The 26,918-nt window shown below is 38.9% G+C and overlaps 1 protein-coding gene across 2 annotated transcripts in view; it reads right to left on the bottom strand.

Annotated features, from left to right (window-relative positions):
• Positions 1 to 26,918, bottom strand: part of UACA (uveal autoantigen with coiled-coil domains and ankyrin repeats) — a 95,189-nt gene that overhangs the window by 13,905 nt on the left and 54,366 nt on the right. For both annotated transcript variants that reach the window (XM_019441616.2, XM_019441617.2), the window contains exons 3-13: positions 25,219 to 25,307; positions 22,208 to 22,272; positions 21,381 to 21,438; positions 17,394 to 17,464; positions 17,188 to 17,294; positions 13,778 to 13,959; positions 12,345 to 12,382; positions 9,482 to 9,550; positions 5,749 to 5,856; positions 5,186 to 5,218; positions 4,582 to 4,680 (exon numbers count right to left, since the gene is read on the bottom strand). In XM_019441616.2, the coding sequence (XP_019297161.2) occupies positions 4,582 to 4,680; positions 5,186 to 5,218; positions 5,749 to 5,856; positions 9,482 to 9,550; positions 12,345 to 12,382; positions 13,778 to 13,959; positions 17,188 to 17,294; positions 17,394 to 17,464; positions 21,381 to 21,438; positions 22,208 to 22,272; positions 25,219 to 25,307 (919 nt within the window). The remainder of the gene's footprint in view (positions 1 to 4,581; positions 4,681 to 5,185; positions 5,219 to 5,748; positions 5,857 to 9,481; positions 9,551 to 12,344; positions 12,383 to 13,777; positions 13,960 to 17,187; positions 17,295 to 17,393; positions 17,465 to 21,380; positions 21,439 to 22,207; positions 22,273 to 25,218; positions 25,308 to 26,918) is intronic.

The raw sequence follows: 26,918 nt of genomic DNA, 5'->3' as shown, positions 1-26,918 counted from the left end.
AATGAATAAACTAATTTTAAAAAAGTGTCCATACTACCCAACGCAGTCTAGAGATTCAATGCAATCTCTATTAAAATATCAACAGCATTTTTCACAGAACTAGAACAAATAATAGTAAAATTTGAATGGAACCACAAAGACCCCAAATGGCCCAAGCAATCTTGAGAAAGAAGAACAAAGCTGGAAGTATCACAATCCCACATTTCAAGGTAAATTACAAAGCTGTAGTAATCAAAACAGTCTGCGGGGCGCCTGGGTGGCTTGGTCGGTTAAGCGTCCAACTTCGGCTCAGGTCATGATCTCACGGGTCCGTGAGTTCGAGCCCCGCGTCAGGCTCTGTGCCGACAGCTCAGAGCCTGGAGCCTGTTTCGGATTCTGTGTCTCCCTCTCTCTCTGCCCCTCCCCTGTTCATGCTCTGTCTCTGTCTCAAAAATAAATAAATGTTAAAAAAAAATAAAAAAAATAAAAAAACAGTCTGGTAATGGTACAAAAACAGACACCTAGATCAACATAACAGAACAGAGAGCCCAGAAATAAACCAGTGCTCATACAGTCAATTAATCTATGACAAAGAAGGCAAGTGTATACAATGGAGAAAAGACAGTGTCTTCAACAAATGGTGCTGGGAAGACTGGACAGCTACATGCAAAAGAATGAAACTGCACCACTTTCTTATACCATACACAAAAAATAAACTCAGAATGGATTAAAGACCTAAATGTGAGATGTGAAATCATAAAGCTCATGGAAGAAAACACAAACGACAATCTCGCTGACGTCAACAACATTTTTCTAGATGCCTCCTCTGGCAAAGGAAACAAAGCAAAAATAAATTACTGGGGCCACATAAAAATAAAAAGCCTTTGCACAGTGAAGGAAACTATCAAAAAAGTAAAAAAGCCACCTAGTGAATGGGAGAAGATATTTGTAAATGATATATCATATATCTGATAAGGAACTAATATCCAAAATACAGGAAGAACTTATACAAGCCAACCCTCCCCCAAATAATCCAATTTAAAAAATGGGCAGGGGACCTCAAAAGACAGTTTTCCAAAGAAGATATACAGATGGCCAACAGATACATGAAAAGATGCTCAGTACCACTAACCATCATGGAAAGGCAATTGAAATCACAATGAGATATCACCTCACACCTATCATAATGGCTAGTATCAGAAAGACAAGACATAAGAAGTGTTGGCAAGGATGTGGAGAAAAAAAGAACCCTGTGTACTGTTGGTAGGAATGTAAATTGGTGCAGCCACTATGAAAAACAGTATGGAGTTTCCTCAAAAAATTAAAAATAGAAATACACCATATGATCCAGTAACTCCACTACTGGATAATTTACCCAAAGAAAACAAAAACACTAACTTGAAAAGATGTATGCACTATGTACAATAGCCAAGGTGTGGGAGCAACCCATGTGTCCATCCATAGATGAATGGATAAAAAAGATATCGCATATGTACACACACGCACACACACACACACACACACACACACACACACACCAAGAACTATTTGGCACTTGCAAACCATGGATGGACCTCGAGGGTATTATGCTAAGTTAAATAAATGAGACAGAGAAAGACAAATGCACTTATACGTGAAATTCCCAAAACAAAACAAATGAACAAACAAAAAGCAGAAACAGACACATAAATATAGAGAACAGTGTTATGGTTGCCAGAGGGGAGAAGCTAGGGGAATGGGCAAAACAGATGAAGAAGAGTGGAAGATATAGGTTTCTAGTTATGGAAGGAATAAGTCATGGGGATAAAAGGTACAGTACAGGGAATAGCATCGTAACAGTGTTGTATGGTGACAGATGGGAACTACGCTTGTGGTGACCACAGCATAACACACAGAGTTGTCAAATCACTAAGTTGTACACCTGAAACTAACTGTGGGTCAACTATTTTCAATTTAAAAAAGGATGTGCAGACGTAGTTTGTGTTTGTGTATCTGTATCAGTACTAATAGCTATGTGTCAAGGTGATATAGGTGACCACAATAAAAATGGTCCATAGTTCTATAAATTAATGCCACATCCACTAATCCTTAGTGCCCCCAGGGAATGGAAAGATGTCTGTAGGCTTAGTTAAGCTCTTTGTTAGATGTAATATTAAATATTAGAGTTTGCAATAGTTGCTAAATGGGCTTATACATGTATGGGTTGGGAGAGGCCTATCCCCATATAAGGAGTTCAAAAAACTTAGTTTGGGTTTATTACCTTTACTTGACTACTCACATAAAAATGGATTGATGAGTTGTCTCATAAAATTAGTCTCATTCTAAAATACCCATATTTTTCCACGTTTTTCTACAAACGTAAGGGAACTGCCTACATATTATATATACAAATAATGTAGCATTTCTGTTGGCAGTTTAGGAGGAACTTTTAGCATGTGAGAGGACACAGTTGTAAATATTCAATATTTATAAATAAAGCATTCTTAGTTTTTAATGGCTGCTGTCACAAATACTGGATCACATGTAAAATGGACCCTCTAATTTTCTTTTTGAAAGTAAAAACTTATTTCTTACGTAAAAATTCATCAAAATGAATTATTTATTGACTAGAGAAAATGTCCCCACTATAATATGTGCAAAAGTTACAAAACGATATTCCCACCTCTGGCTGAATGTGCATGTAACACAAGTTATGCACAAAGCAAGTTCTGAAAGATCAGTCAGGTACTAAGAGTGCTGGGATCCTAGGTGTGTTTATCTTCTGTTTTTAGTCTAATAATATTTTCTAAATTTTCTAAAATAAAGTATGTATTGTTTTTATGAGAAAAAACGTGTTATTTTTCTATAATATATTATAATCTTACTGAAAATTATAGACTTGACTCCAAGTTTGTCTACAGCTCCAGAAAAACATGTTAGTCTTAAGATGTGAGAGTCCGCTCGTAGAAGAAAATACAAAAATGGTACTCGATTATAGGTATCCAACTTTGATAAATACTTCAAAAATCCTATATTCACAACTGTATTTTCTCATTCAAGCCATACTGAGGATAAAACTAGTCAGACTGCCTGGGTTCAAGTTCTAGCCTTGCCACTTACTATTTATAGAGCCCCTCCATGCCTCAGTCTCCTCACTTACAAAGCAGAGTTAAAGTAAAATCTACCATACAGAGTCGATGTGTTTATGAAATGCATACAAAGCGCACAGAGCAGTTCCTGGCACATGGTTGGTGCTATGAGCTGTTAACTGTTACAAGTTTCACTATTAACCTTAAAAACAAACATGTTCAAATGTGAAAGGCAGAAGCCACTGTACTAGTTCTAAATTAGCCTATAAACCTGTATCTCTGAATAATCTTCAGGATTCAGTCATATAAACGCAAACATGCTTTTATTTTTTTCAATGTATCGAGGCATAAAATACATGAATATTAAGTGCACAGTGCAACACATTTTCTGCATATGCGCACCCTGTGTAATCACAACCCGGATCTAGAACATTCCCTGCACCCTCAGAAGCTTCTTCATACCTCTAGTCAGTAACCCGTCACCAAAAGGTGGCCTCTACTCTGACCTCGTTCACTACAGATTTGTCGGATTCCGAGTTTCATAAAAATGGAGTCATGAAGCATGTACTCTTTGTGTCTGATTTCTTTCACACAACATTATGTCTGTGAGATTCATCCACGTCTTTACTTTTTTTCATAGCTACATGCATTTGTTTCATTTACAAAGAAAAAAATTACTTTTGTTATGTCCTTTGGAGTTCTATTCCCCAATGAAGATAAAAGATTCACACTGAATCAGCCACCTTCTTCAGTGACCCCCGTGACGAACATTTATAAAATATATATTACGGCCTTTCAAAACAAACCTGTGCAGTTAAAAATCAGGAGAGTGGTCACTGTTGGTGCAGGAAGTGTGGGTAGTGACAGGAAGTAAGAACGAGGAGGCTTTTAGGTATTGGAGGTGTTCTGCTTCTTGATCTCAGTGTGTTTGACTTATGAAAGTTCTTCAACATATATACACTTTCACAAGTGTACTCTATAATGTATACTGTATTTCAACAAAAAAAATTTTTTTAAAAAACCATGACTTTGGAAAACATAAGAGCTAACTGATCCAACCAAAGTTGAGTATACGATCTAAGACTTATTAAGACACTACTCTCACCAAAGTGGTCTACTTAAGGCATATATACACAGACTCCTGAGATAAGCCTGGAAAGACACTATTCATTTATGACACTTTGTTATTATCACTATCATAATCATTGCAGATTTACAGGTAAAAGTATGAAGTTTTGTAAAGGTAAAGATGGACAAAGAGAAAAGCTAGGGAAGAGATACTGGGACGGAAGAGAATGCCAGGCACACATTGGTCAATTTCGGGCGTCTCGTTTAACCTTTACAACAACTCTGTGGAGAGGGGGACAATCCCCCCGATTTTGCGAAAGCGGTAGCAAGCTCAGAGACTTTAAATGAATTGCCCGAGGTTGCACAATAAAGAAAAAAGTGATCATTCAAATTTAAGTCTGACTCCAAGCTCCTTATCACTGCCCATTTTGTGTTATATGAGATAATTTATTTAAGCTTTCTATACCTCAAAATATTTAAATCTATTTTTCAGAGCCTCGATAGTTCTCAGGCTTTCTTCATGTTGCTTTTCTTTAGCTGCCAAAAGGGACTTCAGCTTTTCTTTCTGAAATGGAAAGGAATAAATACAGAGCAAAATCATTCTGTGCTTGCAACTGGGTTAAAAATGGGTTTCAGAAAATGTGAATTAAAATTCTTTAATTTTTTTTAGTATTTTTAACTATTAGTAGAGTTGAAAATTTCTACAAGTATACTAATATAGAACACATACCAACAATACTATGAAAAATTCAAATGTCCGTTGTTTGTTTTAGATCTTATTATTTTCAGACATTTTGTTTGCAGTGTTTAGAACTTTACGTCTTTTCATAAGAAGTTTCACAGAAAATCAGGCATTCAGAGGCAGTGACAACAAAATGTTTATGATAAGCCATGCTACTGTACTTAACGTGTATTTTCACAGTCACACGTACGTTTTGTTTTCCCCTTTAAGCAATACCCAGAAACAGAATCCTCATCCCCAACTCAGTTCAAGATTCAAACCTCTCCAGCAGTACCATTTTCCATTTACGTAAGATTTTATATCTTTAAAGTAAAACCTATCATCCTACCTCACTTTCCAGATCATCAGCAACCATTACTTCCTAAATTTAAAAAGAAGAAATGTACTTTCGTTATTAAAAGGCATGAACTTGGCGAGTATCATTTGAAAAGACTAGCGTGTGTCTTTAGGATTGGGAACAGGAACACAAGAAGCACATGTCTCTAGGTGACCAATTCTGTGGTCTGAGCTTTCATTTGTTTTTCCCACTAACCAGGCTCAGATGCACTGATTCTCCTGAGAACCCATCACTTATCAACTCCTACTTACTCCTCTTCCTCACATCTTTTGTCTGCTCCTTCCTCTCCAATCCCGGGACCCCCACTAGAGTTCAGAGCTTTGCTGTCACCATCTACCAACAGTATTTCTCTGTTCTTACATGTGACACTGAAAGTTTCCTGTAAAGATCCCAGTAAGATATAACTTTCCTCAAGGGGAAGGACCTGGTTGTACCTCCTTTAGCATCTAGCTTGGTGACTTAATGTGACAGGCGATCATTAACGATTTGTTGTCAAGGACGATTACTGGTAGTAAAACATTTTAAAAATTTTTTAGATGATGCAGATTCTTTACCTCATTCAGCTGTAGTTGTAAACCGTTGACTTTATCCAGTAATATTCTCTGTTCTTGCTGAATTTTTCTCAACCTCTCTTTCAAATCTTCATTTTCAATCTCCAGATCCTTAAATAGTAAAGATAACAGGTGCTAGACTGGCCTTAAAAGAGCAATTCTTATGGAAGAAAATTTTAAAAGTAGTTTGCTATCATGTATGGATGTATACATCTATAAAACGGCTTTAAGTCCAAATACACAATAGTTTCGATGACATTTAAATGATTTAAAATTTGCGGATCAGAAATCATACACAGGCATACTCATTTTATCGTGCTTCGCTTTACTGTGCTTTGCAGACACCGTGTTTTTTACAGATTGGAAGTTTGTGGCAACCCCACACTGAGCAAGTCTATGGGTGTCATTTTTCTAACAGCATTTGCTTACTTTGTCTCCGTGCCACATTTTGGTAACTCTCTCGATGTTTGAAACTTTTTAATTGTATTTGTTATGGTGACCTGTGCTCAGTGATCCTTGAGGATACTACTGTAACTGTCTCGGGGCACCATGACCTGTGCCGATCTCCGATTATAAACTTAACCAACGAATAGTGTGTGTGTTCTGACTGCTCTACCCACCGATCCTTCCTCTACCCCTCTCCTTCTCCTCAGGCCTCCCTAGTCTCTGAGACACAACAATACTGAAATTAGGCCAATTAACAACCCTACAGTAGCCTCTAACTGTTCAAGTGAAAGGAAGAATCACACGTCTCTCACCTTAAATCAAAAGCTAAAAATGATTATGCTTGAGGAAGGCATGTCAGAAGCTGAGAAAGGCCCAAAGTTGGCTCTCCTGTACCAGTTAGCCAAGTTGTGAATGCAAAGGAAAGTTCTCGAAGGAAAAAGGGCTACTCCAGTGAACGAATGAATGATAAGAAAGCAAAACAGACTGACTGCTGATATGGAGAAAGTTTTAGTGGTCTGGATAGAAGATCAAACCAGAACCATCCACAACATTCCCATAAGCCAAATCCAGAGCAAGGCCCCAACTCTCTTCAATTCTATGAAGGCTGCTAACATATCATCCATGCTACAGCTCATGGATCAAGGAGTAATTTCAACTTTCAAGGCTCATTAGTTAAAAAAATACATTTTGGGGGTGCCTGGGTGGTTCAGTCGGTTAAGCATCTGCCTTCGGCTAAGGTCGTGATCTCACGGTTTGTGAGTTCGAGCCCTATGTGGGGCTCTCTGTTGTCCGCATAGAGACCACGTCAGATCTTCTGTCCCTCTCCCTCTCTCTGCCCCTCCTCTGCTTCCTCGCTTTCTCTTGCTCTCTCAAAAATAAATTTTAAAAAATTTTAAATAAAAAAAAATCAGTACATTTTGTATGTATTGTATGGCTGCCTTACACAGAGATTCTTCTGATGGATCTGGGCAAAGGAAATTGAAAACCTTCTTGGAAAGGATTCACCTTTCTAGATGCCATTAAGAACATATCAACATTAACAGGAGTTTGGAAGAAGTGGATTCCAACCCTCATGGAGGACTTTGAAGGGTTCAAGGCTTCATTGCAGGAAGTACCTGCAGATGTGCAGCAAATAGCAAGAAAATTTGAGTTAGAAGTAGAGCCCGAAGACAGGATTGAATTCCATGATAAAACTGATGACTTGAGGAGTTGCTTTTTATGGATGAGCAAAGAAAGTGGTTTCTTGAGATGGAATCTACTTCTGGTGAAGATCCTGGAAAGATTATTGAAATGACAACAAAGGACTTAGAATATGACATAAACTTAGTTGATAAAGCAGGTTTGAAAGGATCAGCTCCAATTTTTTTTAAATGTTTATCTCTTTATTTTTGAGAGAGAGGGAGAGAGAGAAAGAGAGAGAGAAAGCAGGGGAGGAGCAGAAAGAGAATCTCAAGCAGGCTCCACGCTGTCAGCATGGAGCCAGACATGGGCCTGGAACCCATGAACCTTGAGATTGTGACCTGAGCCGAAATCAAGAGTAGGACGCTTAAATGACTGAGCCACCCAGGCGTCCTGGATCAGCTTCAATTCTGAAAGGAGTTCTACTGTGGGGAAAATGCTAGCAAACAGCATACTACCAAGAAAACCTTTGCTAAAGGAAGAGTTCATCGATGTGGCAAACTTCATTGTGATCTTATTTTAAGAAACTGCCACACTCACTTGCACCTTCAACAACTCACCACCCTTATCAGTCAGCAGCCGTCAACATCAAGGCAAGACTCTCACCAATAAAAAGATGACAGCTCACTGAAAACTCCAATGATGTCTAGCATTTTTCAGCAATAAAGTACTTTTATTTTTTTTCTCTTTTTTCTTTAAAAAAATATATTTATTTAAGCAATCTGTACACCCATCATGGGGCTCAAACTCATGACCCCGAGATCAAGAGTCGCATGCCCTTCTGACTGAGCCAGCCAGGTTCAGCAATAAAGTATTGTTTTAACGTTTATTTATACTTATTTTTGAGAGACAGAGAGGCAGTGAGAAAAGGAGACAGAGAATCCCAAGCAGGCTCCACATTGTCAGCACAGAGCCTGATGAGAGGCTCGAGCTCACAAACTGTGAGATCATGACCTGAGCTGAAATCAAGAGCCAGACACTTAACTGACCAAGCCAGCCGGGTGCCCCAGCAATAAAGTATTTTTAAATTATGACATATACATTGGGGGTTTTTTTAGATACAACACTGCGTCACACTTAACAGGCTACAGTAAAATGCAAAAATAACTTTTATATATACTGGGAAACTAAAAAGTTCATTTGACTCGCTTTATTGCAATATTTGCTTTGCTGCAATATTCACTTTATTGCGATGATCTGGAAATGAACTGCAGTCTCTCCGAGGTATGCCTACAGACGACGGTCCTATGCCGTCTAGTTAATACAAGCATATACAACACAGCAAACCACCATGATTCTAGTAAGTACAAAATAAAAGAATCACCTGGAAATAGAAAATAGAAGAATATGCCACTTTAACTTCTGTTTAACATCTCTCAAGTTCATGAGAGTGTTCTACTGCTTTTGCTAAACTAATTATTATTTCAGTGCTCTGATGACATGTTTAAGGCTCCAATTTAGGGCTATAGTTCACTTTGTTAATACCACACAGTAAACTAAAAAAGCCCAAATAAAATGCTTTTGTTTTATCATATGGAAAACAGCTATACAATGTATACTTTAACGGTGTTTCAGTCGTAAAATAAGCCATTTAACTATGGAATCTTCCTCCAACATTAATCCACATAATAATTATTTTTTGAACACTTTGATGAACATAAAATATTGTGTGCTTAACAAATGATTTTTTTGATCAAAATAAAAAATACTTGCATTAGACAAAAGTAAATATTTATTTACATTAATAACCATCATTTTTAACCACAATATTTAAACTTGTATCCATTTTTTAAAATAAACACAAATTTAGAATTTATGGCCCAAAACAGATATATTTAAATCAACAAAAAGTTACATAAAGTTGTTAAATTATTTGCTCCTAATACATACGAAAACGATACTTTCTGTAAGATAATACAACCCAACCATTTGTTTCAAACGTCAATTCTTTGAGAAGATATGGCAAGAAAACAGAATCACAAAACATAACAGGGTGCCCTCCTTTCTCCCACTCATTTTCTCTCGTTTCTTGTTCCTTCTCCTCACCCGACCCCACTACAAACAACACTGCCATTCTCTGCAAAGGAAGACACCACTTTTTTCTTTTTACCTGAATGTTTGGATGCTCCCTCTGACCTGACTTCATATTTACTTCATCTAGCATGTATGGCAAATTTCGCTTTGGTGAAACATAAGAAAACACAGGTTAGCAAGTAGGAAAATACAGAGAAGGACATTTTCCTCAGTAGGCAATGATCTCCAATCAGCGCTCTGAAGCTTATCCAATGCTAAATTTTGCTGTACAAAACACAAGGTGGCAGTGTTTCCACTTAAAACTCCAAATGGACGGCAACTCTTAAGTTTTAAATAAATCAAGTATGATGTATTTTGAAATACGAAGACATAACAAAATTTAAAATCTGAATTGTGAAGGGTTTATTTTAACTAAAGTCACCAAGATTTAAAAGGTAGGATTCACGCTAGACCCAAAACTAACATTGCGTTAGAAGGCACCATCAACTATTCCCAAAGGAAAAAATCTAGTATTGAAAATGAAGAAGGAGGGGGACTTACATTAATGTTAAAATGAAATACGGAAATTATTTACTTTTCTAAGCACTGATAAACTACAAAACAAAGGGTGTGGGAAGAAAGAGAGAGACAATCCTCTGACCAGAGCTATACAGAAGATCTCTAAAATGACTTGGTTCAGGACATGTCGTTTTGTACACTTACCGCTTTGAAACCTTATTCCAGCCTACAGATGTGCTTTCATAAAAACATTAATAAGACAGCGTAAAACCTTTTTTTTGGCCCCAACTGACCTTTTAATCTACATAATAGTTTAGAAAGCTATGGTCTTCCTTTTTGAGAGCTTTAAAAAAAAAAAAAACAACTAATACTTTAATTCTCCAAGGTTTTTTTTTATATTTTGTATTATTTGTCAAGTTTTGTTTCACCAGGTGTTTTAACTACCATTCTAATGAGAGGGGCAAGGTCCCATTAGACAGATATTTCATACCCACGATTTGGTCCAAACTACATTTCTAGCCTCATTCCTTCCAGCAAAGGACTGTTCCTCATGTGAGATCTGACCTGCTTCCTCATTCTACCTTCACCCCCGCCTTCCCTTCAGAGGGTCCTTCATCATCTGACATCTGCTTACCTCGCCCGCCTCTTCTCCTCCTCGGTCAAGGGCATTATCGCTCCTCCACTCTGACCTTCTACTGCCCCGTGGACATGTTCAACATGTTCCTGTATCAGGGGGCTGGCACCTGCCCTTCCCTCTGCCCGTGAGGCTTCTCCTACAGAGCCCTTGTGGCTCCCTTCTCGCTTCCTTCAGACCTCTGCTCAAATGTCACTTCCTGAGAGAGGCCTTTGCTGGCCACGCCATCTAAAATAGCTTCCTGCCCTCTCCTTCTTCATCCCCTAATCCCGTTCCACTTTCCTTCAAAGTGTATGCCAGGATGCTAACTACTAGTATTTGCTTGGTTTTCATTTCTCTCCCTAGGAGGGGAGCAACGCGAGGCAGGGACTTCGCACAGCACTACGATTCCATGGCACTTAGGACAGTGATTGGCATATAGTAGGTGCCTCACAGATGTCTGTTAAGCAAACAACCGAAGAAGTCTTATTTTGACAACTATACTGTGGTCTTCTTGATAACAGGGATTAGCTGTCCCTTAGTTCAGGAACAAATCCTGTTGACAGCAGATATTTTTAAATGTATTCAATAAATAACGGGAATAAGTGAGTTTTACTGTTCCTAGCAGAATATTAACTCCATGCATTCACTTAGATACCTCCTAGAGCACTAAACAGAATACCATTCCCACATTAATATTTGACAATTCTTTATCTTAACTATCTCTGTAATTCAGAAATCACTTTGGTCTGATCCCATGTAAGATGGCTGATACAGACATAACAGGGTACAGTTTGTTTTTTCACTCCACTCCCACTTAGGTTGCGTGAGGAATGGAAGAGAAGGGTGAAATGGCTGCTCCAGATGGAAAGGTAAAGTGACGGCAGACGTGACTCATGCATGAAGTATGACTTAATTCTGATGGGTGGAAAAGGAGAACATGCGTTAATGTAGCTTTTGGATTCTGGTGAGAGGAAAAGAAACGATGTTCAGAGAGAATGATGATCAGGACTTCTTAGAGGGTACCTGAGGCCTCTCTCCGGGGTTCGCAAGTGCTCAGGCTCCTCTCACTAGAGAAAAGCTGAAAGCCTGGAAGGGAACAGCCAACAGAAAAGGACAGCTGCCTACGCTAGCTTTGAGCAAGTCGGTGACCGCGCAATACGCCAGCCCCCTTACTCTAACCTAAAGAGATCAGGGGAAAACAGGAAGACATCTACTGAGATGGGGACACAAAACCAGGGTGACACGGTGTTTTGATAACAAGTTAGTACAAAGTATGAATTATCTCATGCATTGTATTTCAAAGTCCTCGTTAAATACCGATAAGGCGAAAACAAAAAGCGCAAAAAAGCAGAATAGTAACAGTGGTATTGAAATCACAATATATAATTAGTTTTCATTTCTTACTGCATTAGAAGAATTTCCCGTAACAGTAAACATTTCGCTCTCTTATTAAGGGAGAGTAGAGGAAACTGTTAATGCTCTACCAGGCTAAAACTCATCATTTAAGAATCTCCACAAGGTACAATATCTCATATTTGAAAGGGCTGGAGGCTCAAGGCTGGCAATCAGGAGGTGATTTATTTCCCACTGGATATATTCACTGTATGACTGTATCACTGTAATTGAGATTCACTGTCTCAAGCGGAGTGATTGTATCAAAGCCTCAGGATCTAAATATCTGGGTTCTACAGGGGCATGATTAACTGAGGAGAGAGAATAGCATGCACTTAAACTCAAAACAGTTATGTATAATCACTAACCTGTAAACACGTTACTGAAATTGAACAATATATATAATTTTTAAAAAAATAAAATGAAGACCTACCTGTTGTAAAGATGGTCCTTTCTTCCAAAGTTCTCTTCCTGAAGATTTAAAGAGAGAGAGAGGAGAAAGGAATAGTAAAATGGCAGGTTAACTTGGATAGATTACAGACTATGGATTCCCTAACACACAACTGAGTCATTAAAGAAATCAGTTTTAAAGTTTCCTCTAAAGCTTGCTACTTCACAGGTAAAGTGACAGGGACCTATTTTTACCTGCATTTTTTTTTTTTTTTTTTTTTTTTTTTTTTTGCTATGACTATGTCCAGGTAGATAATATTCAATGCTAGGAAGTGGAGGCAATTGCAAAATACGAAATTTTAAACAATTTTAAATTGGAAGGTAATTTGTCAATATATATCAAAAGCTTAGAGAAATGTGTATATCCTGAGACCCATGATTCAATTTCTAGGAACTGATCCTAAGACTTATAAAAATATGCTAAAACATTTATGCATAATGACAGTCACTGAATTGTTACACATATTACTAAAAACTATAAACTTAAATGACACATACAGAAAATTGCTTAATTAAATTAAACTTAAATATATGGAATTTTAGGGGCACCTGGGTGGCTCAGTCAGTTAGGCATCCGACTTCGGCTCAGGTCATGATCTCATGGTTCATGAGTTCAAGCCCTGCGTCGGGCTCTGTGCTGACAGCTCAGAGCCTGGAGCCTGCTTTGGATTCTGTGTCTCCCTCTCTCTCTTTGCCCCTTCCTCACTCATGCTCTGTCTGTCTCTCTCAAAAAAAAAATAAATATTAAAGAACATATGTGGAATTTTATGCATTAATAAAAACCACAATATAGACAAAATGTTTATCTAGGAGGGCAAACTCTTCAACATTTATTACACAAAAAACAACCTGCAGCTCACTGTAAGTGAGCTTAATTTTACGCATGGGCAAAAGACTGAAAGGCTATTCCTCAAAATAGTAATAAGGAGTCTTCAATGGTAGGATGAGTAACTAATTCTATTTGTTGTGCTTTTCTGTATTTCCCAATTTCTCTTTCATAAAGATAGAGAAATACTTGGTACAGGTATCTGATAAATATTGGTTGAATATTTTATATACATGTTTAAACAAGGATTCTTTCTTTAAAACTTTTTAAAGAAAGCGCTACAGCCCTCCTCATCAAAAAAAATACGTATATACTAGTAAAACGCACTTGATGTGGCTCTGTCTCCTCATTGAACTTACTCCACAGAACGGGGTTTACTCAATCAACTGGCCAATATATGCCCCAAACACACTGCTCCAAACACGTGACTGCTAAAATCAAATACGCAAAGCTGCGGAACAGAGGGAGACAGACCAATGACGTGCATCATGAAGCAAGGTTTTGCTTCTTACAAACCGTGGCTCCACCATCTAAATCTTTCAAGGCTGCTCTTTATTAAGCTAGACATTTCTCGTTACTTTGCTACCTACCTTTGTTGGTATTTTCCGATGCGGTCTTCAGTAAACTTAGGATGTCCAGGTTGTCACCAATTCTTGCATAGTAAGAGCTGTCATGGCCCAGGGCATCCAGCAAGCTTACATCAGCACCATTTTTGATTAAGACTTCCACAGCATCTTTACAACCATACTCACAACCTAGCATGAGAGCAGTTCTAAAAGAGAAGACAAGAGGCACAAAAGACCTTGAGAGAGATCCAAGAAGATATTTCAGAAACCTTCCAGGGGCTCCCTTCTTAAAGAATAAGTATTACTTATTAGGGGCGCTTGGGTGGTTCAGTCGGTTAAGCGTCCGACTCTTGGTTTCGGCTCAGGTTATATCCCACGGTTCATGAGTTTGAGTCCCGCATCAGGCTCTGCAATGACAGTGCAGAGCCTGCTCGGGATTCTCTCTCTCTCTCTCTCTCTCTCTCTCTCTCTCTTAAGATTCTCTCTCTCTCTCTCTCTATCTCTCTCTCTCCCACTCCCCCCCCCACCCACCGCCTTTCAAAAAAATAAAGGAACTTAAAAAAAAAAAATAGGTATTACTTTAAAAAGTCATACTTGTTATACATACCGATTTTATTTCATAGATTTAGCTTCTATTTTAACTTCATCACATTTACAAAAACATTTGCTGTGTGTCTTAGTTTGCAGAACTGAAAACCTCACATCACCATACATACACTTGTTGCTGCCGCTGCCGAACTCACCGCAAAATCTTCCAAAACGGATACTGTCACCCATCCATTCAAAACCCACAGCTATAAACCCACGCTATGCGAGTCCCTTCATGAACTGAACCTTGTATCATGCAAACCTCTTCACAGCGTCCCTTCTACTCCAAAACAAGAATCAGATTCCCGTCCTGATTTCTCTCCTTGGAAGAGCTTGCCTTCTCCTAACCGGGGACCTTCGCATCCTCACACTTAATTTCAAAACCTGCCTCCTCTATAAACCTTCCTCAACTATCCCCATTATCATGGACCACCGTAATAGGATCATTAGCACCGAAACCCTTTGCAAATAGTAATAATGTAATTACACAACTGAATCATCATGGAGATGTGGAAGGACGCTGGAAATTATTTTGTCCCATTCCTAGTTTTACTGCTGAGGAAACTAAAACATAACGAAATGGAGTGACTTATCCTATGTCTAACACTGTCTTTGACTGTGAACGTTGGATTTTGTAAGGAAATGGGACTCTTGCCTTATTCTATGTATACTCTGTTTCTCTTCTCACTCCCCAGTAGTTGCTGGAATACAATTTTATATCCACCAGGCACCAACAAAGTTGTTTTTTTTTTTTAATTAGGGAAAAAAATGTTATAGATAAGACAGGAAAATAAAGAAATACAGAGTGTCAGAAACTAAGATTTTAATTTATTTTTAAAGCCATCTGCTACCTAGCCTATTTAATACACATTGCCCTACCTTACTCTGTGTGTGTGTGTGTGAGAGAGAGAGAGAGAGAGAGAGACAGAGACAGAGACAGAGACATTCAAGTGCTTGGGAAAATATAAGATTAAAAAATAATAATAACATGGATCAACCAGATCATCCCTCTCTGATCCTAAACTTTATTTTTAAACCAAATGTTCTTAGTCATACTTAGAACCAGATTATAGTATCTGCAAAAACAAAGTAATGCAAAAAAGCCACTTCCTTAATAATCACATTAATGATTTAATTGCTTAAGAATTTCCTCCTTTGAGAGGTCTGAACAATACAAACAAGTAGAACTATAAAATCTGACATCTAAAGACTATTTTATTATACTTATCTGCCTCTAGTGAAATACAAAAAACAGGATACATGTTTAGAGGAATAAAACTAAGTCAAACGAAAGCAAAAATTTTACCAGTCATCATTTACAAAATGCCAAAAATTTGTTATAAATTATTGTAATGCTTCAACTAGGGGATGGGATGCATTTCAGGTACTTCGTTGTCGGAAGCGTGACCATGAACATGAGAATTAATGCAGTGCCACCATACACTAGACCTACAGGAGGGGAAATGGAGAATTACAGACAGAAAGGGAATTACAGACAGAATTACAGACAGAAATGACATTGGACACAGAAGCAAAAATAAATGCAGGGAACCTCAGGGTACAGAAAGGAACTCGGTTTCAGAGAAGGAGACAGCACTATGCCCAGGCGGGGTAAGGAGAGGGAGCACGTTGGGGAAGTCTATAGAGAAAAACGGCAAGCTCCAGGACACCCAAGAACCTTTGCTCTCAAAAGATTCACTAACGAAGAAGCAGACTGTAGATGTAATTTTTATTCCTCTCCCCCATATCTTATTTGAGCACATTTCTCATTGAAAATTGTTTTAAAACTTTTTTTTTTTTTTTGGTTCGGTCTTACATATTAATCCTTTATTATTTTTTTTTTGATGGTGCATCATTAATTTTTTTTAATGTTTGTTTATTTATTTTAAACATAATTTATTGTCAAGTTGGCTAACAGAAGCCCCTCTGGAAAACAGTGTGGTGGTTCCTCAAAAAATTAAAAACAGAACTACCCTACAACCCAGCAATAGCACTACTGGGAATTTATCCAAAGGATACAGGAGTGCTGACGCATAGGGGCAGATGTACCCCAATGTTTACAGCAGCACTTTCAACAATAGTCAAATTATGGAAAGAGCCTAAATGTCCATCTACTGACAGATGGATACAGAAGATGTGGTTTATATATACAATGGAATACTACTTGGCAATGAGAAAGAATGAAGTCCTGCCATTTGCAGCAACGTGGATGGAACCAGAGGGTATGATGCTAAGTGAAATAAGTCAGTCAGAGAAAGATATGTTTTCACTCGTATATAGTACTTGAGAAACTTAAGAAGACTTTAAAATAGGGGCGGTGCTTGGTGGCTCAGTCAGTTAAGCAACTGACTCTTGATTTCGGCTCAGGTCATGATCTTGCAGTTTGTGGTATCGAGCCCCTCATCAGGCTCCGTGCTGACAGTGCAGAGCCTGCTTGGGATTCTCTTTCTCTCCCTCTCTCTCTACCCCACCCCTGCTCTCTCTCTCTCTCTCTCTCTCTCTCTCTCAAAGTAAATAAATAAATAAATAATAAAAATTCTTAAAAAAAATAAAGTAAAAATAAAATCAATAAGTGGGACATGATTCCTCTGTCTTCAGTTTTCTGACCTGAACACAGGCTCCAATCACTGCTTGTATTCCACATTTACCCTGTCATCTTCCCCTATTTCCCTCTCCTTCCTTCATTAGACTCTGGGGGAAAAAAGAGGGAAAAAAAAAAAGAAGTGGGTGCTAATTCCAAGGAAGGGGAGATCTAAGGGGGAGTGGAAAGGCCAAGGCACAGCAGCAGAGTTTCAGAGTCGCTGCAAATCCAGCTGGAGTCTGCAGAGCTGTGATAAAAGGGTTACCTGTTTTGTTTGTCTCTGGAATTAATATCCGCCCCTTTATCTATCAGCATTTGACAAATTGTTGGCCTACACATCTGAGTGGCCAGAACCAGTGGTGTCCGCCCATCCTAAGCAACAAGAAAAATAAAACAGCATCAGGACAACAAATCTCCCAAAGCATAAAAGGCAGAATACTTGGATTGAAATGAGAATATAAACTGACTTACTACATCTTTGGCATTCACTGAGGCCCCGTGGTCACAAAGCAGCTGAATGCTAGAGGGACAGTCGGCCATGGCTTTGAGGAACAGAGGAAAATGATAAATGGTGAACATCTGGTGGTAAGACACATGGTGCTTTGCTACGTCCATAAAAGGCGTAAGTTCTTCCATTTCTAAACTACCGAGCTTCACGTCAGCTGCTCTCAGTTTAGTACAAGTACCCATTTTCTCTCTGAAAATGGATTAGACAAGATCATTTCATAAATGTTGTATAATGTATTGGGACTAAGGAATATTGTCACCCTTGCAGAAGACAATATGCTGCTACCCTACAGGTAAACATGGGAAATAAAAATAAATTTTCTACTTAGAATGTATTCTTAAATGTGGCTTAATCCTTGAAGGGTGAGCTCAATTATTTTTTCAATGAATCATATTCAGTTGTTTATAGAAGAGTCACAGTAAATAAGGTTTGACTCATAATTCATATTTCCTTTTAAAAGCAGAGACTGCAGGGGCGCCTGGGTGGCTCAGTCGGTTAAGTGGCCGACTTCAGCTCAGGTCACGATCTCGCGGTCCGTGAGTTCGAGCCCCGCGTCGGGCTCTGGGCTGATGGCTCAGAACCTGGAGCCTGCTTCCGATTCTGTGTCTCCCTCTCTCTCTGCCCCTCCCCCATTCATGCTCTGTCTCTCTCTGTCTCAAAAATAAATAAAATGTTAAAAAAAAAATTTAAAAAAAAAAAAAAAAGCAGAGACTGCAACGTCTGCCTTTAATGATGCAAAGCAGAGTCACTTTCCTAAAAATTCTATTACAAAACCACACACTGCTTCTCCTCTGACCAACACTGGAGTTCATTATTTGTATTAGAAAAAAAATTATTGTTAACTTCATAAAAATAGGATTGTGTTTCAACTCCCCATGAGTTTTTATTAAAAGTTTTTATATTATTATTAACAAATACTCCCCATGAGTATTTATTAGGAGTCAAGACTAGACTATTACCCACAAAAAGTACAAAGTCAGCATTCTTGTGTGTGTGTGTATGTGTGTGTGTTAAATTAAACAGAATAAAACCAAATATAAGAAAATCAAGTAAATTTCATTTCTGCTGTCTTTAATCCAGCAAGCCTTTTATATAAAATACAAACTCAGTCTTAAAAAAAAGAGATAAATTGAAGCTGAATACATTAATTCAGGAATTATAAAATTAACAACCATTCGGGCCCAATTAAAAGTAAGAATGAAAAAGTGTAAAAAGCATAGCAAAGTCCAGAATTACAATATGGTGAACCAGGAAAGTCAGTACTAAAGGTGCTATGGTGGAGAGTGGCAGCTGTTCATCAAACTGTGGTCACCCTTTCTTCCATGGTGATAAAGTCGTGCTGGGAGCATGGGAGCTCACCTGGAGACCACAGTTCCCAGAGTTCTTTGCATGCGGGCATGACCACGTGCATTAGATCTCACCGGCGGAATGTGACAGGAGTGACGTGTGCTACTTTCTGGCTCTAGGGCTTAAAAGTGTGGTTTGTACATTCCTCCGTGATCTTTCCCCTTCCTGTTAGCAGGAAAACACAAGTGCCTGCTATCAGCTTCAGCCTTATAGATGAGGACAACACCCTAGGCAACAGCAGAACTGCAAAGTGGAAGACATCTGGGTCCCTGAATGACCATATGGTACAGAGGCACAAGCCAATCTGAACACCAGGACTATGACACGAGAGAAAGCAATTGCTAGGTTGTCGGTTTTTTTAAGCCACTGTTATGTTATGGTGCCTTTGTCACAGCAGCCTAGTCTTAGCCCTAACTAAGACAAAAACTGCTATCAGGAGTTAGGTGCTATTACAACAAATACCTAAACGACATGGCACTGGCTTAGTGGCTGGACACTAGGTGGCGAATAAACATATTTCAGGCTAGAGGTCTTGTGATTTTTCTCATGCTGTGGCAAAACATTTGAAAGAGCTATCATCCATGATAGAAGCATATCATGTGGCTAGGGAGCCTTTCCAGGTGACTACAGAAGGGGTACCGTGTGTCTATGGAGCCCTTCTAAGTGAAGCAATAGAAAAGAGCCAAAATTTTGGTGCGTGTTGGCAGCTGCTTACTACTTTTGGTGAGGTATTTACAAGAAAGAGATGAGGTCAAGCAAGACTCAGCCGGTTTATGAACAGAGATAAAAGGGAATAGAGAGCATCTAGATAGCTGGGACCTCAGAGATGTGGGGAAGCCAACTGTTTATATCAAACAGCAAGATATAAACTATTGTTGGTCACAGATTTTCTCAAGGACTTCCCAATAAGGAGAAAAGAAAAAAAAATCTAGTCTTGGAATAAACAACATCTTAAGGATACTATAATCCCATTCAAGAGTATGATTTCAGATGGCTTTAAGGTGGCAGCCATTAAATGAGGCAGGGAATCGTGAGCCTACAAATAAGGACAAGAAATAAAGGAGGCTTAAGAACTTTATGTCCAGAAAACAACTTCGAAGACAGATGTATGGAAGTAGCTGGTGATGAATAAACCAGAAAGTCCACCAAGGCTTTATAGGAACCGTACTACGCAAGGTCCCAGAAGCCCAGTCTGCTAACATTCATGATTGTTCTAGCCCTTAAGCTGCCTCTACAGAGGACATGTTCTCTGCCGTGCAATTTATCTGTGACCCTAGAGAATAATGGACAAGGAAGAACCTCCCAGAAGGCGGAGCTAGGGCCTGTAGAGAACAATGGATAAGACATTTCTCCTCAAGACCAAAAACCACATAGGCATCACTGAGGCTCAACTGACAACGTATGTGAAAATGCTTTGCAAGTACCACCATCTTATACAAAAATAAAAGAAAAAAAAATCATTGCGTAAAAAAATTAAACTATCCTAAAGCACATAAAATGTTTTTAAAAACTAAAAAAAAGGGGCACCTGGGTGGCTCAGTCGGTTGAACGTCTGACTTGGACCCAGGTCATAATCCCACGCTTCGTGGGTTCTGGCCCCACGTAGGGCTCCGTACTGACAGGCTCGGAGCCCAGAGCCTGCTTCGGATTCTGTGTCTCCCTCTCTCCCTTCCCCTCCCCCGCTCACACTCTGTCTCCCAAAATAAATAAACGTTTAAAAAACTATTTAAAAAACTAAAAGATACCAAAGTTTGAAGGAAATTTGCAGTTTATTGCATTTTTCATTCAGACCACTTTCCTCTACTGCAGATATTCCATAAACATGAAGAGAGAAGGTAGCTATTTTTCTTTCCTTTGGCCTTCCAACAAAATGTAGGAATGTCAGACTTAAGAGTCAGGCCAGAGGTCAGACTGTTGAACATTCCAAAAATACTTTCGTACTTAACCTTTGCCTTGAAGACACCTAAAGAATAATGCAGATAAACTGAGATCCGTAAGTATGCATAATAAACTCTGTGAAATTACTAGTACAAATCTTTTTAAAAAAAACAGCACATTACAGAAACATGAAAATCAGCACTGAGACCTAAACCAACAGATATCACCACCATTAATTAAGAAATTACTACATGCCAGGCACTATTTATGATTTAATTAAAACCACTTACTGGTAGTATTAACTTCATTTTGCAGATGAGAAAAATGATGCTCAGACATGCTAATTAGGTAAAAGTAGTTTTTAAGAAAAGGAAAAGTCATCTTCCCATTTCTCCTACCAGTTCCCCTGCTCCTCTTGTCACACACACACACACACACACACACACACACACACACACACACACACGGTGCCTGGAGCTCCTTGACAGCAGATCATGGTTTATTTATCTTTGGACTTTGGATATCTAGCAAACTAGCCTGGAAACGTTGGCTGAATCTTTTTAAGCTGTACAATCAAATAAATTTCACATCTGCATAAACAAAAACTTCGTAATGTTGTTTCTCCGCGAATTATACAAACGTATACGTTAAAACTTTGAAATTAATTTAAACGCCTAGCCGTTTCAACAAATAATTGCTTCTGTCCAAGCGCAACCTTCGCTCACCTGCGTCATGAAGCGCGGTTCTTCCCTGAAGGTCTACATGCTCAGTGGGACAATTGTACTGTTAAAACACAGAAACTCAGTCATCTGGGAGGGTTTTACTTTACAGTTAAATATCTAGACTCAAATGAACAGCTGTTATTTAATCTTAAAATATTCCATTTATCAAAAAAAAACTAAACGTCTACTAGACAAGCCACTAAATATTTTGACATGAAACAAATAACATCATACTGTAAAGTTGAGTTTTTCACCAAACAGGAAAACATATGGTACATTATAATAGCATGGGATGCAGAGACTGTTATTGTTTGGGTGTTTTTCTCACCAAGAGTTAAAATTTGAACTGAATCAGGAAAAACAAAGGAGGTCTGCTGTGAAACTTCGTGGCAACAACGTTTATGGAAATGTATGGTGGGACCCTTTCCCACTAGTTCAAGGAATTCTGTGACTGCTTGACTACAAGTTTAACTAAAGGCATTCATATCATATAGTCTAAGTGCCTGATGTTTATATAGAAACATATAGAGCCTATGTCGTATCACTTTATGTCACAGCCTAGACAACAGAAAACTCCAGTCTCCAGCTAATGTCAACAGGAAGGTCAAGCCTTTGTTATTTATTTTTAATACACCGAGTTATGCGATTCACTTCCCTCGGAGTTTCTGCTCTTTATTGTTCACGTTCTTTCACAAACGATGGGAAAGATATTACGTAAGTCAAAATTAGCCCACTATTTTCTTTGATCTCAAATTCCAAAAACACATTGAAGACACGTCTATTATTTGTAGTCAAAATAATAAAGCTGAAGTATTAACCACTTTTACTACCTGTAGAAGTTTTTGTAGACACAACGCATGCCCATACTTTGCAGCCAGGTGAAGAGCATTTCTTCCTAGAAAAGAAAGAATTAAAGACATCCACGAAGGGTTATTTCCTTCACGCGTGAATTTTCCAAAGAAATGGGACTCATTTTTCCAACGTTAGTTGACAGGACACTGAACTTATCAGCACGCTTTCACTCAGGTCGATATTTTAATAAGAGATAATATACACACCAACACCATGAAGGGGGGAAGAAAAATTAAACCTATAAATCCATAAAGAGCAAGAACTTGGCCATAGTCATCACTGTATCTCCAATATCCACAGTAGTGCCTGAGACAGAGTAAGTAAGTTAAGTCGGCACAGGAAAGAAGGGAGGGAGGGAGAGGAAGAGAAAGAGAAAAAGAGAATGGGGACAGGAGAGTGAGAAACATACCTAGATTTCTCATAATAATTCCAAACAGGCAGTGTAGACACTAAAGTGCAAGAAGTTAAGAGACCTAAATCAAAGAAACTAATTTTCGACTAAAATTCAAAGTTCATTAGGACTGTGGCTCTGAAAATAATGTGAAAATAATGTCTCTCAAATATAATGTGTATTAAATGTGAAAATTTAGGGGTGCCTCGGTGGCTCAGTTGGTTAAGTGTCCGACTCGTGATCTCAGGTCATGATCTCACGGTTTGGGAGATCAAGCCCCACATCGGGCTCTGCGCTAACAGCGTGGAGCCTGCTTGGGATTCTCTCTCTCTCACTCTCTCTGCCCCTCCTGCTCTCTCTCCTTCTCTCTCTCAGATACACAATTTTTTTTATTAAATGTGCAATTTTAAAGGAAATTATCATCTGAAAGATTAACTCTGAATACTGATCCAGAACAAATTAGCAGTGAGTCCGGGTCTTTAAACAGGTACAGGTACAACACACTCATCCACACCTAAACATCCTCGAATTACAAATAAGACAGATGTGATGATTTCAAATTTCAATTTGTTACTGTTCATGGACAAGCTTCCTAGAGCTTTTACACTGCGAAAATTGACAAGAAAAACTGTCACATTTACATGGCAAGTAAGAGAGAGTATGGAGTGGGACGGTGGGGGAAGGCACAGTGGTGACAGTCCCTGGTACTCAACAAACTGCCATAGAAACTTGATCAGATAAAAATGTCAGGTAGGTATTTCCTTAGCCAAATCCAAATCCAGCCACTTGAGAGGGCAGAGTAAACAAATTAAGGAAACATCAAAATCTAAAGCACAACACTATGAATTACACCCAACACGATGAATTACACTATGAATGCCTACCTGGTAAGACCTGGGTCACAAATACCTCAAAACCCAAACCACACTAACTTGAAATCTGGCTATCTTTCACCTACATTTGTACTGGTAACAAATCAAGGAGTTAAGATAAAATACATACCACTTTGGAATTGAATTGTTATCCAATATCCACATCTGGACTACAACTGACAATGTGACAGCAAACGAGAAAAGGTCCTTACCCTGTGGACTGGACAACTCGATGGAGAAAAATACTAAACCAAAGTAAAAAAAAGTATAACTGGACAACAGCAAAAACAAAAGACAAAGAGTTGAAGCAGAGTAGGCTGGAATGCTGCACATGAGATGATGTCTGCTGAGCCTGGGAAAGCATCTGAACCTATCTTCTCTGAAGGCGGGAGGGCAAATGTCACTAGATCGGCCACTAGGCAAAAATACCCAGAGCGGAAAGAACACAGACAATACATAAGAAAGATGCTTGTTTGAATGAGAATCAGCACAATATCTAAATAAAGTCTAAAGAGTTCTAAAGAGATACACGGTTAGTCTGAAATTTCTAAAGCTAAATATTCCTCCACACCAATGGAATGCTTTTGTAAATAATTAACATAGTCTTCTGTTCGTTCAGAGGTGGCAGATAAATAGAGTTTGTTCTTCGATTTAGAAGCTGACACATCTTTAGGTGAAGATCTTCCTCACTAACTCACTGAGATCTCTCTATCCCTCTGCCTCCCTTCCATTTCTAAACACGATGCTGGTTTAACTGTAACGTATTTGTCTATACACGGAACCACAGGATAAAATATGAAAGTTGTTAAGGAAATTCTCTGTTCTAGGTCACCTCCTATATTTATTGAATAACAAAAGTAGAACTGCAGAGAAATAAGCTGTCGAGAGAACGGAGAGCGGTCATCCTGAGAAAACCAGAGTGCGCATCGAAGAAAGACAATGGCTATCTTCACATGCTTAAACGTCTATCCTGTGATGTGCAGACAAACTTAGGCTGTACGAGTTTAAAAGACAGACATGGGTACGACTACATGTAAGCAGAAGGCACCGAAAGAACCAGACTTCAAACTGTCTACAAAAAAATTTTTTTTCTCAATGTAGCTAACCAAATACAGCACAGGCTTCCTTGCACGGCATAATGGTGAAAAGCACAGACTCCGGTCACAGCTCATCCACTGAAGGACCCTGGGCAAGTCAGTGAATGGCTCAGTGCCTCACAGCCTCCCTGGGATGGTGTGAGGACAGAATGAGCTGGCACGTGTTCGTGTGCTCAGCAGAGTAGCGGGTGATGTGAGTGGCAGCTCTCCTTGTTATGATCATTAGCGGTAACGCTGTCGTTGTCATGAGGCCGTTAGTTCCCCGTCACGAGAGATGTTCAACCCAACGCTGAACCACCGCATGACAGCAAGAATTCATATACTCGAGGCTACGGGAGTAGAATCTAAATGGCCCCTAAAGGTCCTTCAAAACCTGAAATTTTAGGATTCGGGAACACTACCAAGACCAGCACTTGACTTCAGTTCAGCAACCCTGTCTCCGCACTTCCCTGTACTTTACCTCTTCCCATCGACGATACCTCAGAAGTAAACTTTCTCTTAACTGTTTAAAAAGAGAAAATTAAGGACTTCTCTTTTTAAGTCACGTTCGGGTCTGATTAAGGACATGAGCAGTGGACAAGGCTTGTCCTCTCTTTTCGTTGCACAACTGACTATGGAGGCAAACCCACCTGCAGTGTCAGTGGCTGTAATATCAACTCCATGGATAAGGATGGCATTCAAACATTCAAGATTCCCTTTTGAGGCCACAACATGGAAGCTAAACAAAAAGAAAATATTTGTTATGCACAGAAACTACTAAATGTCAGCTTAAATGTTACATCAACGTCACCTTTTATTCAACACACACACACACACACACACACACACACACACACACACACACGTTTTAAAGGCTACATGAAAACACCTATATATTTTATGTCAGAAAAAGAAACCTATCACTTATTACTGAAAAACTAATTTGAACCCAAATTTACATAAGGAGCCAAAACGTCCTAGAAATAGCTCCTTAGAACCAATGGAATATTCCAATGTTCAACAGTCTTAATAATAGAAAATGTATCCAATAATACCGCTAACTCTACAGTTTATTAGTCAGTAGCGAAGGCACTGGTGCTAGAAGTCTGATAGATGCATGGAAAATTTTCTATCAGATTATTTTGCTTAGTTTCAAATATACTGAAACTGCCAAGACAACAAGTTATCACAGAATGCTAAGGCCAAAGACAATCAAAACACTTAATCCTTCTCTTTAGAATTATCAAATTAAACCTTGCAGAGAAAAGCCTTCAGGACAACAAACTAAGCAACGCTTGGAAAGCCATAAAAGTCATCTTCCCCGAAAGTACCAACAACTACCACCCATTCTTCCTTTTGTTCACAGACCTGTATGACTGGGCAAAGTTTCACACAAACGGGCATAACGGCACAAGCTTCCTAATAAGGCAAGTAAAGGCTGCTTAAAAAACTTACTTTAGATCATCAAGTATTCCAGATACAGTGGAAAATATCCCATTGTTTCTTTGATCATCTAACACTTTATTAACCAACCAACCTGTACAAAAATCTTTGGGGCGCAGTAAGAACAGACAGCGACTGACTGACTATACTCCACCAAATCCAAACTGGTAGGTAAACACAATAGGGCTTGCTAGCAAAGGATGTTGAAATCGGGTCAACATAGAACTGAACCCTAAATAAGGACAATAACCACTGTGAAGATGCCAGGAGATAAGGATGTGCAAGTTCTCTGCCAGGTGCCTGGATACAGACAAACTCTGAACATGCTCTCAAAAGGGGTCTTCCATAACCACATCATCTAAAATGTCTATGATTCCCCATTCCCTGAAGACTTAGTATGCCTACTTCCCCAATCCCTGCCTTTATTCTATGGAGAACTACGTATTATCTAATACACAAATTCAAGATTTATTTTCTTTACAGTCTTTCTTTATAATCTGTCACTCTCCTCCTACTCAAGTATAAACTCAACAAAAGCAGGGATTTTTGTCTGTTTTGCTTCCTATTACATTCCCCAGAACAATTTAAGTACCAGACAGATGACAGGCCCTCAAATATTTGAATAATTAAATGCCTGGAGTCGCGCTTGGGTGGCTCGGTTGGTTAAGCAACCAACTCTTGATTTCAGCTCAGGTCATGATCTCACAGTTCATGAGTTCGAGCCCTGTATTAGGCTCTGCACTTTGGGGATTCTCTCCCTCTCTTTCTCTCTCGCTCGCTTTCGCTCTCGCTCTCTGCCCCTTCCCCACTCATGCTGTCTCTCTCTTAAATAAACAAACTTTAAAAAAAAATAAATGCTCAGAGACAAAATCTGGAGATAGGTTGCAAATTCACTTCCAGATATTAC

This window comes from Panthera pardus, unplaced genomic scaffold (assembly GCF_024362965.1).
Source record: "Panthera pardus isolate Hobbes unplaced genomic scaffold, ASM2436296v1 HiC_scaffold_24, whole genome shotgun sequence".
NCBI lineage: Eukaryota > Metazoa > Chordata > Mammalia > Carnivora > Felidae > Panthera > Panthera pardus.
Note: the sequence above shows the minus strand (reverse complement) of the source record. Positions and strands in the feature narration are given on the sequence as shown.